Source organism: Corythoichthys intestinalis, chromosome 1 (assembly GCF_030265065.1).
Source record: "Corythoichthys intestinalis isolate RoL2023-P3 chromosome 1, ASM3026506v1, whole genome shotgun sequence".
NCBI classification, from domain to species: Eukaryota; Metazoa; Chordata; class Actinopteri; order Syngnathiformes; family Syngnathidae; genus Corythoichthys; species Corythoichthys intestinalis.
Window position 1 is genome coordinate 32,231,190 of NC_080395.1, and position 13,136 is coordinate 32,244,325.

At 39.3% G+C, this 13,136-nt stretch overlaps 1 protein-coding gene across 4 annotated transcripts in view; it reads right to left on the reverse strand.

The window, feature by feature from the left end:
• LOC130926865 (semaphorin-4B-like) overlaps positions 1-13,136 on the reverse strand; it is a 157,777-nt gene that overhangs the window by 21,992 nt on the left and 122,649 nt on the right. For all 4 annotated transcript variants that reach the window (XM_057852183.1, XM_057852156.1, XM_057852165.1 and 1 more), the window contains 3 exons: positions 7,674-7,855; positions 855-1,005; positions 571-781 (listed from right to left, as the gene is read on the reverse strand). In XM_057852183.1, coding sequence (XP_057708166.1) covers positions 571-781; positions 855-1,005; positions 7,674-7,855 — 544 coding nt within the window. The remainder of the gene's footprint in view (positions 1-570; positions 782-854; positions 1,006-7,673; positions 7,856-13,136) is intronic.

Consider the following 13,136-nt stretch of genomic DNA (forward strand, 5'->3'; position numbering starts at 1 on the left):
TTCAGTATGTTCTGTCTGTATGCATCTAAACAAAACAAGCAGAAAGTGCAAGGTAGTACTTTGGGTGTCAAATTTGCCTCTTGTACGATGTTTCGCCAGTGTAGAAATTTGACAGAACACAGTTTTTTCCCCTACTCTTGTCTCATCCCGTCTTTCCAGTTCATTTTGCTTTTGCTGCTCGTTTTGTGAAATATCGACAGTGCTGTCATGCTTGTTAACGCTCCTCTCGGGTTCAAATTGAAAGGTTGAACAGATGATATGTTTATGTCACTAGAATCAAACTCTGGAATACCGGCAGCGTAACTATGTGACATCACTGCACTGCAACGTCAACAACAATAGCCCCCTATTTTTACAAATTGTATAAAAACAAAAACATCAAGAGGGGTTACAATATCAAATTATTTTAACACATAATAACGTTTATCTTTTAAGGACTACAAGTCTTTCTATCCGTGGATCCCTTTAATAAGAACATTAATTGGGCAAGTGACTATTTCTGGTAATAATAATAATATTAATACAAAATTTTAAAAAGTTGGGTCTGTGGAGGGTGTTTATTTGCCCTACCTGTTCCGATGAACAGCACATCATAGGCCCTCTCCATGCCTTGAATCTTGTGCACGGCGATCTGCGTGTAGCGTACGCTGCGTTTCAGCAGCAAGGGGGCGCTCCGGATCACGCTGTCCATCAGGAAATGGTCCTTGACAAAGTTGAGCACCTTGTCGGGCATGTGCAAGGACGACTGGATTCCCATTTGTCTGGCGTGGTTCGTCACACACTGCGCGAGGTGAATAATTAAAAAGATTCTAAACTAAATACTAGAGCATATATGTGTTTGTAAGGGAGCTTACCGCTCCAGGTCGCGGTTCTGGTGCAGGGTGGTTGTATGTGTACCACTGCTGGGTCTCCCTGTTGACCTGCCTGTAGCGTCCACTGAAGGCCCGTTCCACCTGGGCCATGGTAAAAGCACACACCGCAGAGCTTCCAGATGCGCCTTTGTACCTGTTAACAAAAGTTACATTGTGTTTTGTATAATATGTCTTTTAGTAAGTGTGGTTGCACATGCTATGATACATTTATTAAGTGCAAGTAAATACATTTGATAATTAATTTATTATATATTTGTAATCATTGTCAAATACAATCATGTACAGAAAGGATTACCGAAATCATTTTGTTAAATGTCACAATAATGAGAGCGAGAGAGGATTTCTTTGAGAATTTTATATTATTTTCTTTGAGGTCAAAAGCCTACAGAAGCAAAAAGCACTATGTCTTTAAAAAAAAAATAGGGGGAAGTCCAAACGAGGAGGTCATGGCTTTGGAAGCTCCTGATAGGTTAATGGACGGCACACCTGGAGATGTATTTAAGGCCATACCTCAAACACTCTGCTTCTTTGTTTGAAATGATGTGAAAAATCAAAAGAAATCCGCCAGGAAGTCAGAGAGACAATCGTGGCGCTCCACAAGTGTAGCTCATCCTTGGGTGCAATTTCCAGATGCTTGAAGGTGCCACTTTCATGTTTTCGAACAATTATACGCAAGAATAAACGTCATGGGAATGTCCCAGCCTTTACAGAGTTCAGAAGGGAGACAGGCTCTGTTGCCTAAAGATGAATGCGTTTTAGTCCGAAATGTGCGTATAAACTCCAGAACAAAAGCTAAAGACCTCGTGAAGATGCTGGATAAAGTTGGTAACAACAGTGTCATTATCAGTGAAATGAAAGGCCACTCACCCAGAATGAAGCCACTACTCCAAAAGAAACATAAAAAAAAAAGCCATATTTGACTTTGCAAAAAGAGACCAGGACAAAGATCTTAAAGCAGTAATGTGAAGTGATTTCTTCACATGCCAAATAGGGTCACAAGTAAAGTAATTAAACATTGTCCAACAAATAAAGCATGAAAAAATAATTAATATGTTGTATATTTGACAAAATAATCGCGTTTCCGAAGTTCGAGCCTGAAAGGGGACGAACCCGGAAGTGATTCGTCACACCGAGAACAGCGATGGCAGCTCCATACATACGGCCGCCATACAAAGCCCTTCCAACAATGATTCAAACAGCGATATAAGCGATAGATCGAGCGCAAGGGAGGAGATCCAAGTTTTTGAAGAGTTGGAGGAAGAAAAGGAGCTTGGAATTTTATGTTGGACCTAACATGTATTAGCCAGACGCTAATCAGGATGCAAACAATGTGCCTAAACTACCTGACATGGAATGGATACAAGACCCATCGAGATTAAAACATTGGTAAGATACAGGCTGTTATTATTTTCATGATTTGAAGATGCAGGCATTTGCACATAATTTTATGTTTTTGTCTATCTGATGACATTGTTAAAAAAAAAAATAATCGACTTCATGTTCATTTTAGCAGATCTGGCAGCTCTCGTGCATATAAAATAATAATATAAAAACGTTGGGGGGAAAGAAGGAGATGAGTCGTCGATGGCTTTCTCCACTTTATTGTGGCAACAATAAGAAAACAAAATAATAGTGGACTGCCGCCACATTCGACCGCGAAGTTTTGCTTCTCGCTTATCTCCTCCTCGCCTCCTACTCCAGCATCTCTTAAACGGATCGTGCATAGTGTCTTGTTATGAGCTTTTTGTTTACAAATGTATCGAACACACGACGTGCTGACAACTTTGTCTCTTTACTAACACATGGAGCAGTTCTTATGGAAAAGTAAGAACACAGCTCGGCACAGCTCTCAACAGAAAGTGGCGTCTAATGGCGTGAGGAAATGTAGGTTTTTCACACAAGCTAACAGATTACAAAGCATCACTTCAGTGTTGTCCCGATACTACATTTACCACAATTCACTGCGTGACCTGCGCGCTCGCTGATTCGCTGCGAGATTGACTCAGTGCCAACACGCTAAATTGTCACCTGTCAGCGGCTCTCGCGAAACAAAAACTAGAAGGCTATCAAGCGATCACCGTGAAAGAAACGCCGAACTGTACAAATGCAATGCAATACTTGAAGCATGAAGGTGGAAATACATAATACAAATACAAATAAATGTGCACAAACTCACCGGCGGTGTGTGTCTCTTACTGCAAAGTGACCGTGAATTACCGCGACGCCGACCCGTTTATATGCACATCCACACCCGTTTCCCGATTGACAGTGGATGAACCCTTTCGGACAAGATCGTAGATGACGCACAATTTAAACACGCTTAACCTAGCGAATGCAACAACAACTATGATCGGGGATTGCCACGAGTTAACTTTCAGCTAACGTCGCTAACTTATACTGTTCATTCCACAACAGTAGGTAGCTATGCTTTGACAACGTCATCAGTCATCTATCCAAAAATCACACTTACTGTTTGGCAAATCCTTGATCATAAGCGGACCGGTTAAGAAAGCAGGCATCTTCGAAGTGTTTGCAGCAGAGAACACTACTCGATGATGACGTGAAATTCATTCACTTTGTGCAAATGAAAGATGTCCATTTACGTGCCCTGCTATCCTTTGGCCACTCATACAACTTTTCGTTTGAGTGAGAACAAAACATCGCCACACACCGCTGTGGCATCTTACCGAGAAGCAATGCAACAAACAATACTGTTCTATGGCGGACTTCCCTCGCACTTCTAGGTGTGACGTAATTTCCGAAGATTTCCGATGATTGCCGAAGAAAAGCATTTTCGTTGTCAAGGGTGTTGCTATGGGTTAAACAAAGAATCTGGAAGGGTTGCGTTAAAAAAAAATAATGAAAATATGCTTATAACTGTTTAGCCATTGATATTATTCAAAAACATGGTTGGCCAACCTTACTTCACATTACTGCTTTAACTTCTGGAGACATGTCCTGTGCTCTGATGAAACTAAGGTTTTGCCCATAGACTTCATAATGATATTGACGGGTCAGATTGGACCTTCACTGTGCTACGCCTTCAAGTAGGGGGCCATCCCACAATCCGCTTCAGTTATTCGCAGTCAATCGCAGCGACACATGCACCGATCCAATGCCGGATTCATGTTGAAAAAGTATGAAAGCTGTACCGCGTACAACAGGGGTCGCGTTAACCGAATATTTTCCGTCGTTGACCGTTTTTTTAAAACGGTGACGGAAAAAACTGAAGTCCATCCGTCATTTTGACAGGTTGCAATTCACACCCCAAACCACAGGATGGCGAGTGAGCATATTCATTAGCTATTGTCTCTCTTGATGCATGACGTCGTTGGCCTTACTCGGAAAAATGTCCGAACTAGCATTCAGGTGTAGCAAACACGGAAACGTTAGGAAGCTTTGGAGACCATTGTCTAAGGCTACGTTTCATTCTACAGGTCTTAATGCACGAATCCAATTTTTTCGTGTTTTTCCGACTCGAGTCAGGCATTAACTTGACGGTCTGAACGGGACAAGTCGCATAGAAGTGGACCATTTCAAATCCGATCTGGGTCATTTTTGTATGTGGTTCAAATCCGATCTGGGCCACATTTTTCCAGACTGTCGCGGCGGTCTGTACCGTCCAGTGTCCCAAATCCGATTTCAGCTGTGTGTTATTAGCGCCTAGCTTGCAGTGAACACGGCTTTTGGGGAAGGGCCGGGCTTGACAACAGTCATAAAAAACATAAAAATGGGTTGAGGATAAGCATGAGAATGATCGGTTTTCTCTCTGCTCTATGTGAGCTATATTTCAACATTTCCTACACGGCCGAGAGTCGGGAGAGGGGTCTGGCTGCAGCCTGTCTGAGAGAGTCGGGGCAAACTGCCCGTATTTGTGTGTGACATGCACGGACCGTGCGTGCATTCTATCGATCCATATAAACTGTGAATATAAGCCTAAACGGGGATTATTTATGTCTGTTATTTGTCTCCTCCTTTTGAAAAGCAAAATATGATATCCCTGGAATGACGGATGACTTGTCATTTGTTTTGATGCTTCTGCGCACCGGCGCGTGTCAGACTGCGAATTAGAGCGCATGCGTAATACTTGAATGGTCTCAATGGACAAAAGCAGTCTGAACGGGCACGCCAAAAAAACGGATATGACAAAAAAATCGGATTTGTGCATTAAGACCTGTAGTATGAACGTAGCCTAATTGAATGAGCAGGGACAAACAGCTTGGAGTCAGAAGTACGTGCGCTATTCTGAAACCTGAACGCACCCCGAGTCTTGGATGACAAATCAACAGAGCAGAGAGTAGACACAACATGGCTGGTAGTTTCTTCAATTTGTTCAGAGTTGAGTAAGTAACGCGCCGCTTTTGACCAACACTGCTATTGAATATGTCATTATTATCATTTTAAAAATTTAAGTGACGGGTAAAAATAGATTATGACCGGATTTTTATGACCCTGTCAGTCAAAATTTTTCGTTTTATCACAAGAATTTTCAACGTAAAAAGCTCTTTGTGGTGATAAGGCGGCGCCACAGAGACTTAAAGACTAGCAGCACAGTCGACATATTTACGTGAAATAAATGCTGACTGCACTTTTTTTTTTTTTTTGCTTTTAACCAAGACTCGAGACTGTTTTGCATCTATAAATAATTCAGGGATTTAAGTATTTATTCACAAAACTTTTTCATCGAAAAAGCTCTGTTTACATACAGTATATACAGTGAGGAAAATTATTAGTACAGTGGTACCTCTACATACGATCGCTTCGACACACGAACTTTTCGACATCCGACGTAAAATTTGACTCGCCATTTGTTTCTACATCCGACGACATGCTCGAAATACGACGACAATGGCAGCACCGCAAACGAATGCACGGCGGATTTTCTTGTGTGACAAATCAACACATGTTTCAGAAAAGGTTGGTACAGGTGGTGAAACAAGGAAAAAGTTGAAGCTTACCTTCTAAATGAAGATGCAAATGACAGAAAAATATGAGCGTAGGGTGGGCATCCGTGAAATGGCTCAACAATACATCTCCACTTTCCTCCTCCGACCATCGTTCGCCAGTCTTTATAAGTTAAGCTGACAATTCTTATTGTGGTAACATCTCCAGAGAAATCGCCAGCTTCGCCACGTTTTCATCATTTCTTTCACAACTTATTCAACACAAAACGCCTGCTGTCTGCCGCAATTGACGATGTTCTCAAGAAAGCATTGAAAGCAAAAGTAAACTTTCACCCGCTCCCCTCCCTCTTTGTCACGTCAGCGCCGCGGTGCCTTCAGGTACAGAAAAAAACGTCCGCCTTATTAGAACCCGTTTCGTTACACTATTACAGGAATTATTATTATTATTATTATATTATTAATCCGATTTTTAGTTATTATTTTTTTGTTTTGCTATATGTAATTGCCATTTGTAATAGTACCAGCAGTATTTTTTAAGGATTTAGTGCAGGTTTTTGGGCTGTGGAACGAATTAATGGAATTATAATGTATTCCTATGGGAAAATCCTGCTCGACATACGACCATTTCGACTTACAAACAAGCTCCTGGAACGGATTAACTTCGTATGTAGAGGTACCACTGTATTATTATTATATAAGTATTTCAACACCCTGTGATTTTTCAAGCCCTCCCACTTAGAAATGATGGGCGGGTTTCAAATTTTCATGTATGATTTCTAAACAATTTATTTGTATGCTACTGCTGCAAATTAGTATTTGAACACCTGTTTATTAGCTAGAATTGTGAGCCTCAGAGAGCTGTTAGTCACCTTTAAAAAGTTCAACGAATAAGTGGAGTGGAGCTGGACTTTTTGAGTCCGACTTTGTGACCTGTTTAAGGCGGTTAGCTGCATATAAACACCTGTCCACCCCATACAATGAGGAAGACTCCAATTCCTAACATGGTCAAGACCAAAGAGCTGTCCAAAGACACCAGAGACAGAATTGTAGACCTTTACTAGGCTGGACAGGGTTACGGGGCAATTGCCAAGCAGCTTGGTGATATAAGATCCACAGTTGGAGAAAATGTTAGAAAATGGAAGAAGCTAAACATGACCGTCAATCTCCCTCAGACTAGGGCTCCATGCAAGATCTACCTCGTAGGGTATCAATAATCCTAAGAATGGTGAGGAATCAGGCAAGAACTACACAGGACGAGCTGGTCAATAACCTGAAAGAAGCTGGGACCCACCATTTCCAGGGTTACTGTTGGTAATACACTAAACCAGCACATGTCCAGGCCTGTTTTAAGTTTGCTAATGACCATTTGGCTGATACAGAGTAGTCATGGGAGAAAGTCATGCAGTCAAATGAGATTGTTTGGAGGACGAAGAATGATGAGTACCCACCCAAGAATACCATCCCTACTGTGAAACATGGGAGTGGTAGCATCATGCTTTGGGGGTGTTTTTCTGCAAATGGAACTGGACGACTACATTGTATTAAGGAGAGGATGACCAGGGCCGTGCATTTTGAGATTTTGAGGAATAACTTCCTTCCCTAATTTAGAGCATTGAAAAAGGGTCATGACTGGGTTTTCCAACATGACACTGGCCCTAAGCAGACAGCCAGAATAACCAAGGAAGAGAGCATATCAAGGTTCTGGAAGGGCCTAGCCAGTCTCGAGACCTAAACCAAATACAAAATCTTTGGAAGAAGCTCAAACTTTTTCTCACTCAAAGTTTCTCAGTGACACCCCAGAAACCCACCTATAATTTCTAAGTGGGAGAACCTGCAAAATCGCAGAGTGTTCAAATACTTATTTTCCTCACTGCAGTACGCAGTGTCTGTCTCTTACCACTGTGACGTGAAGACACCATAGAAGACTGTGCTCTCCCAGCTGTCTCCCATGGGTTTTAGGACAAACATGTCCTGGATGATGTTGAAAGGAAAGCCATCATCTGGTAGGGAACACAGCAGCTGGGCCTTCAGGAAGGTCGTCCACTTCTTCTGCAGCACACGCTCGCCACCTCTGTCACCCTGGAAACAAACGTTAACAAATACTGTATGTTAAAACTTTCAGAAATCACGGACAATTTTCAGCTTCTATGGGAACAGTTTGGAGAACGCCCTTTTTTGTCCTGGTGCACAAAGACGTCCCGAAAGGCATTAGTTTGGGTTGGGAGAACAAGAGGAATTCGTCACACATGATTTGTGCAATGGGGACAGTAACGCTGGAACATTAATGTGCACTCTATAGTTGCAGTGAAGTAATATGTGACCTAAACCAGTGAAAGTGATACACAATGTTTAAAAGCGATGCTGTCAAACGTATTTTCATAAGGAGCCCACTCATAGTTATGGTTACCAGCAGGGGGCTGGTCATAATAACATACGACTGCCATTTTAAGTTTTTCTACATGTTTAACAGTAAAGGTTTGACCAGTATGAATTATTAGCCTATAAAACATGAATAATAGCATTCATTAAAAGCTGCTTAAATGTTATTTTGTAGTTTTAAGAAAAATCAAATGTGACATTTATGGACTGACGTACAGCAAGAATGCAAAGCAGAGACTTCCTTTGCAAAAATAATAATAATTAAAAAAAAAAAAAAAAAAAAAAAAAAGGATATACTTTAACCCTTTCCTGGGCAGTGTTCAACTAACTGCCTGCCAATGAGGGGACTAGTGTTAAACTAAACATGAATATTTCTCCTACCAAATGAAATATCATTCACTGCTACCAGTGTTGTTTTCATCAACGATGACCATAACGTAAATATTTCGTCAACAATCACTTTATTCATGACGATGAGACGATAATGGGCAAAAAACGTGTTTTGGGAGACTAAAACATAACAAGGCTAACGCCAGTTTTCGTCTGACGAGATGACAACGAGAAGAAAATGTGCAATAGTTTCTGTCACATGTTCACAATATGTGACATTTTATGTGTAGTTAGCCTGCATCGTAGCAGTGTCTGGTTGTGTCACTCATGTGTTGTGCTGCGCTCCCCTCAACTCAGCAGTGCAGTGTCCTCTCCACTCTTAAGGATTTGTTTTCTTATGTTGCTTTAGCCTTTAAAGGCCTGTGCTGAGTGATTATCACACAACTCAATGCAACTCGTAGCGTTAGCATAGCATTCTCATTAGCATTAAGCTAACATAACTCACATACAGTTCGTGGTGTCCAGGTGTGTACAATTCGTTGAAAATTGTGTACTGTTTTCCTGCTGAGTGTGTACCATATCGGCCCGAATATAAGACGGCCCTGATTAGAGGACGACCCCATCTTTTTCAAGACTCAAGTTGAAAAAAATACTTTTTGAACACCAAATTATTTTTTATACAGAAAATAATTACAGTACATCTGAAACAAATGATTATAACAAAATATTTGAGAGAAAACGCATGCTATTTTGCCTCATTCAAATCTTAACGTCTGAACATTTAAATATGTAAACAAAAGTGCGATCACTTTCGTAAATGAATGGCTTCTGGTTTTTGAAATGTAAATAAACTAATCTATTGTGATAAAACAACAAAAGTGCAATAACTGCATTAACCATCAAAGTGAATTCTAACTAACTGTGGTCTTGAAACAAATCTGAATAAGGAAAAGCATTGCAATAAAATACTGCAAACTGGTTAAACTTGAGAGTAGCTGAGATGATATCTGGTGCCATCTAGCGTCGTGAATGGGTATAATGACTAGAGACTCTAGACCCCGAATATAAGACGACTCCCACTTTTTCAGTCTTATTTCAATGCAAAAAACACTGTTTTATATTCGGGTCAATACGGTATTATCACCAAGTTGGTGTTGTCCTTGTAGATGCTACAATATGGGCTCCTCTGTCAATTATCATTTGAAATAGTTGGAAACTTTTATTTCTTTTTTTTTTTTGTGGAGTAATTTTTTTTAATTTAACAGAAAAAAACATTTTTAGTAAACATCCACTAAAACCACACAAACTTAGTTTTGAGTTTTCGTCCACAAAAACTAGTTGAAGACAAACACATTTTGAGATGACTAAAATTAGAGATGTCCCGATCGGGATCCCGATCAATCGGGTCCGATCACGTCATTTTCAAAGTATCGGAATTGGCAAAAAGATATCGGCCATGCCTTTTTTAAATATATATATATATATATATATATATATATATATATATTTTTTTTTATTAAATCGTTTTCTAATTGTATTAAACGTTACAGACATAATATGTTACACTCATCCAGAGTCTTTAGTTTAGGCTTAAGGTAGGGTTATGAAATTTATCCCGATAACGGCGGTATTTAATTTTTAAAAAATGTATCACGTTAAATATTTAACGCAATTAATGAATGCGTTGCACGACGCACTCACGCATTGTCGCGCTCAATCTATAATGGCGCCGTTTTACCCATTTAGAGAGATAAAAGGCAACGTAAAATGAGTAGAGTGAATTTTGGCAGCCTTTGGAGCCTTTTTTTTTAATAGGCTAAAGCCTTACAATCCCTCTCCCTACGATTAGAAATATCATGCGAAGCAAGGTAGCAATTGATCTTTTTCTTAAAACCTTATGTTATTTCCCAACGCAGAGAAGATATATCAATTGGTAGCACTACGCACAGTCATGGTTCCATTTCCCATCATGCATTTGGGTTGAATGGCTGCAGTATCATTTACTGAAAGCTCAACAAATACACTTGATGGCAATATTTAGTCACAATATACAAAGTCACAAGTCTTTCTATCTGTGGATCCCTCTCACAGAAAGAATGTTAATAATGTAAATGCCATCTTGAGGATTTATTGTCATAATAAACAAATACAGTACTTATGTACTGTATGTTGAATGTATATATTCGTCCGAGTTTTATTCATTTTTTTCTTAATGCATTGCCAAAATGTATATGATCGGGAAAAATTATCGGGAATGGTTGGAATTGAATCGGGAGCAAAAAAAAGCAATCGGATCGGGAAATATCGGGATCGGCAGATACGCAAACTAAAATGATCAGGATCGGATCGGGAGCAAAAAAACATGATCGGAACAACCCTAACTAAAATATGACTAATATGTATTCCTGTCCAAAAGACTAAGACGAATATTAAAAGGGCCGCCAAAAAAACAACATCTAACTGCTATCCCACCCGGTTGAAATGAATTGGCCATCTCACTTAATTACAACTTTTGGGTTTATACCTCCTTTCCCTGAGGTGTGTAGAATCCTCGCATAAACACTCATCAAACAACACTGGTGATTATCAGCGAGCCTGTAAACACGCGGCAAAGCAAACCAACTGCCAGGTGGCTCGTGCGGAGGAGGAACCAAAAACAGCCAAATCTCTCGACGGGTCGCAGCAGCGTCGGGGCCTCAGTAACCCTGAACTCCCTTACGAGTACGCGGAGAAGGGAAGAACACGTGAGCTCTTAAACATGAACAATCATCTCTCTGCATGCTGAGGTGAAGCACGGTGGGACTGCCGCGGGGCTTGGGAGCCAATTATTATGCACTACAGTAGCCTTTGCACACACAGTAATGAGGAGTGCAAATTCTTGCTCTCTCAGCTGTCCACTACTCTATTTAAGTATGCTTGTATTGTACTTGTGCATGGGGACGAATCCCTGCAGACAGACCGACTGTAAAAGCATGCCTCTGCTGCATCCATATTTCACATTATACTGCATATCAACAACTTACAGAACAAAGAAAAGAAAAAAAAAAACTGCTATGAAATGTATTTCAAGCAGGACATTCAGTAAAGCAGAGGTTTCATTTAATATTGGATTGGAAAGACATTGTTGACTATAAATGGTCTAAATCTTCTTTTTTGAGCCTCCTAATAGCTAATGTTCTCTCATGTAATTTGCATTTGTATTTTTTTTTTAATTTTCATAAAACTTATTAAAAAAAAAAAAAAAAAAAGCTTGGAAAAACTAAATATTCTTGTTTTATTAATTTCAAACTGTTGCTTTTATTGAAAAATATAATGCAAAAACGGCAATTTTAAAGAAGTATTTATAATTTCTATATTTTCATGTGTTTTTAAATTTTTTTAATTAAAAATATAAAAGGGGAAAAACACAAATATTGGTTAGATACAAAAGGTTAAGTCAATTTGATTTTATTGAGAACTACAAAAAAAGAAAAAAACGGGGAAAAACTTTATTACTTCAGAATGTTTTTTGATTTAAAAAAAAATGTATGTAGTATTTATTTTTCAAATCTTTTGTTTTGCACAGTTTATTTAAATTGTATTTATTTTATCTTATTCATTTAAATTTTATTTAATTAAATTACTATTTTTCTTTCTTATGAAGAAAAACGAGGGTGAACAAAGAATCGGACAAATAGTAAATATTCTCTTTTTTGTTTTTTTTTTTTCTTCAAAAACAAGGAGAAAAAAAGAGCAGTTTAAAAAAAGGGTAGTTTAGAAACGAAAGGGGAAAAACAGTAAATATCCTTTTTTAACAGTATTTTTTATTTTTTATTGTTGTTTATTAAAAAAAAAACGAAAAAAAATGTTGGTTTACATTTTTATTATTGTTTTTTTTTTTTAAAGGAAAGAACTAGGAAAACACTGAAACGCTTTACTGAATAATCCACCTTTTTCACATCCCTAGATCCATTGTGCACACCTGAATAAACACAGGAAAAACGGAGTGAGAGAAAGGGCGGCAGACACGTCGGAAAAGAAAAACAACAACTCTCAAGCGGAATGACTTGGCAGGTCGGAGCAAAACAGTAGTAGGAACATGGCGGGAAACCTTCAAAGATGTTCAAAGATGTGCCGATTTATCTGACAAAACACACACTGGGCTAGAGGGGCGTCTGCCATGATTAAAAAAAAATATTAAAAAAACACACATTTGAAGTTTGAACTAGCCTAGAGCATCGAATAGATATGAAAATTTGAAAAGCCAGATGAAGGTAAAGTAAAATACCACCACAGGTCAAACTACTGTAATTTTCGGACTATAAGCTGCTACTTTTTCCCCTCTGCTTTGAACCCTGCGGCTTATAGTCCAGTGCAGCTTATATGTGCATTTTACAGGCTGATGAGGTACCTTAATTTTCGCACTATAAGCCGAACCTGACTATAAGTCGCCACCCATCAAATTTAACACGAAAACGGCATTTGTTCATAGATAAGCCACAGTGGACTATAAGCGCAGCTGCCCTCACTGTATTATAAGTGTCTGTCATATGACCAAATGAACCGCCATGAAGCCTTGAACCAATTGACTGCAAAGCTTCATTGCTTCAAGAGGCTTCATTTGGTCATCACTCCTCCCTTGGGGGACAAAGTCAACCACTGATGCCACCTG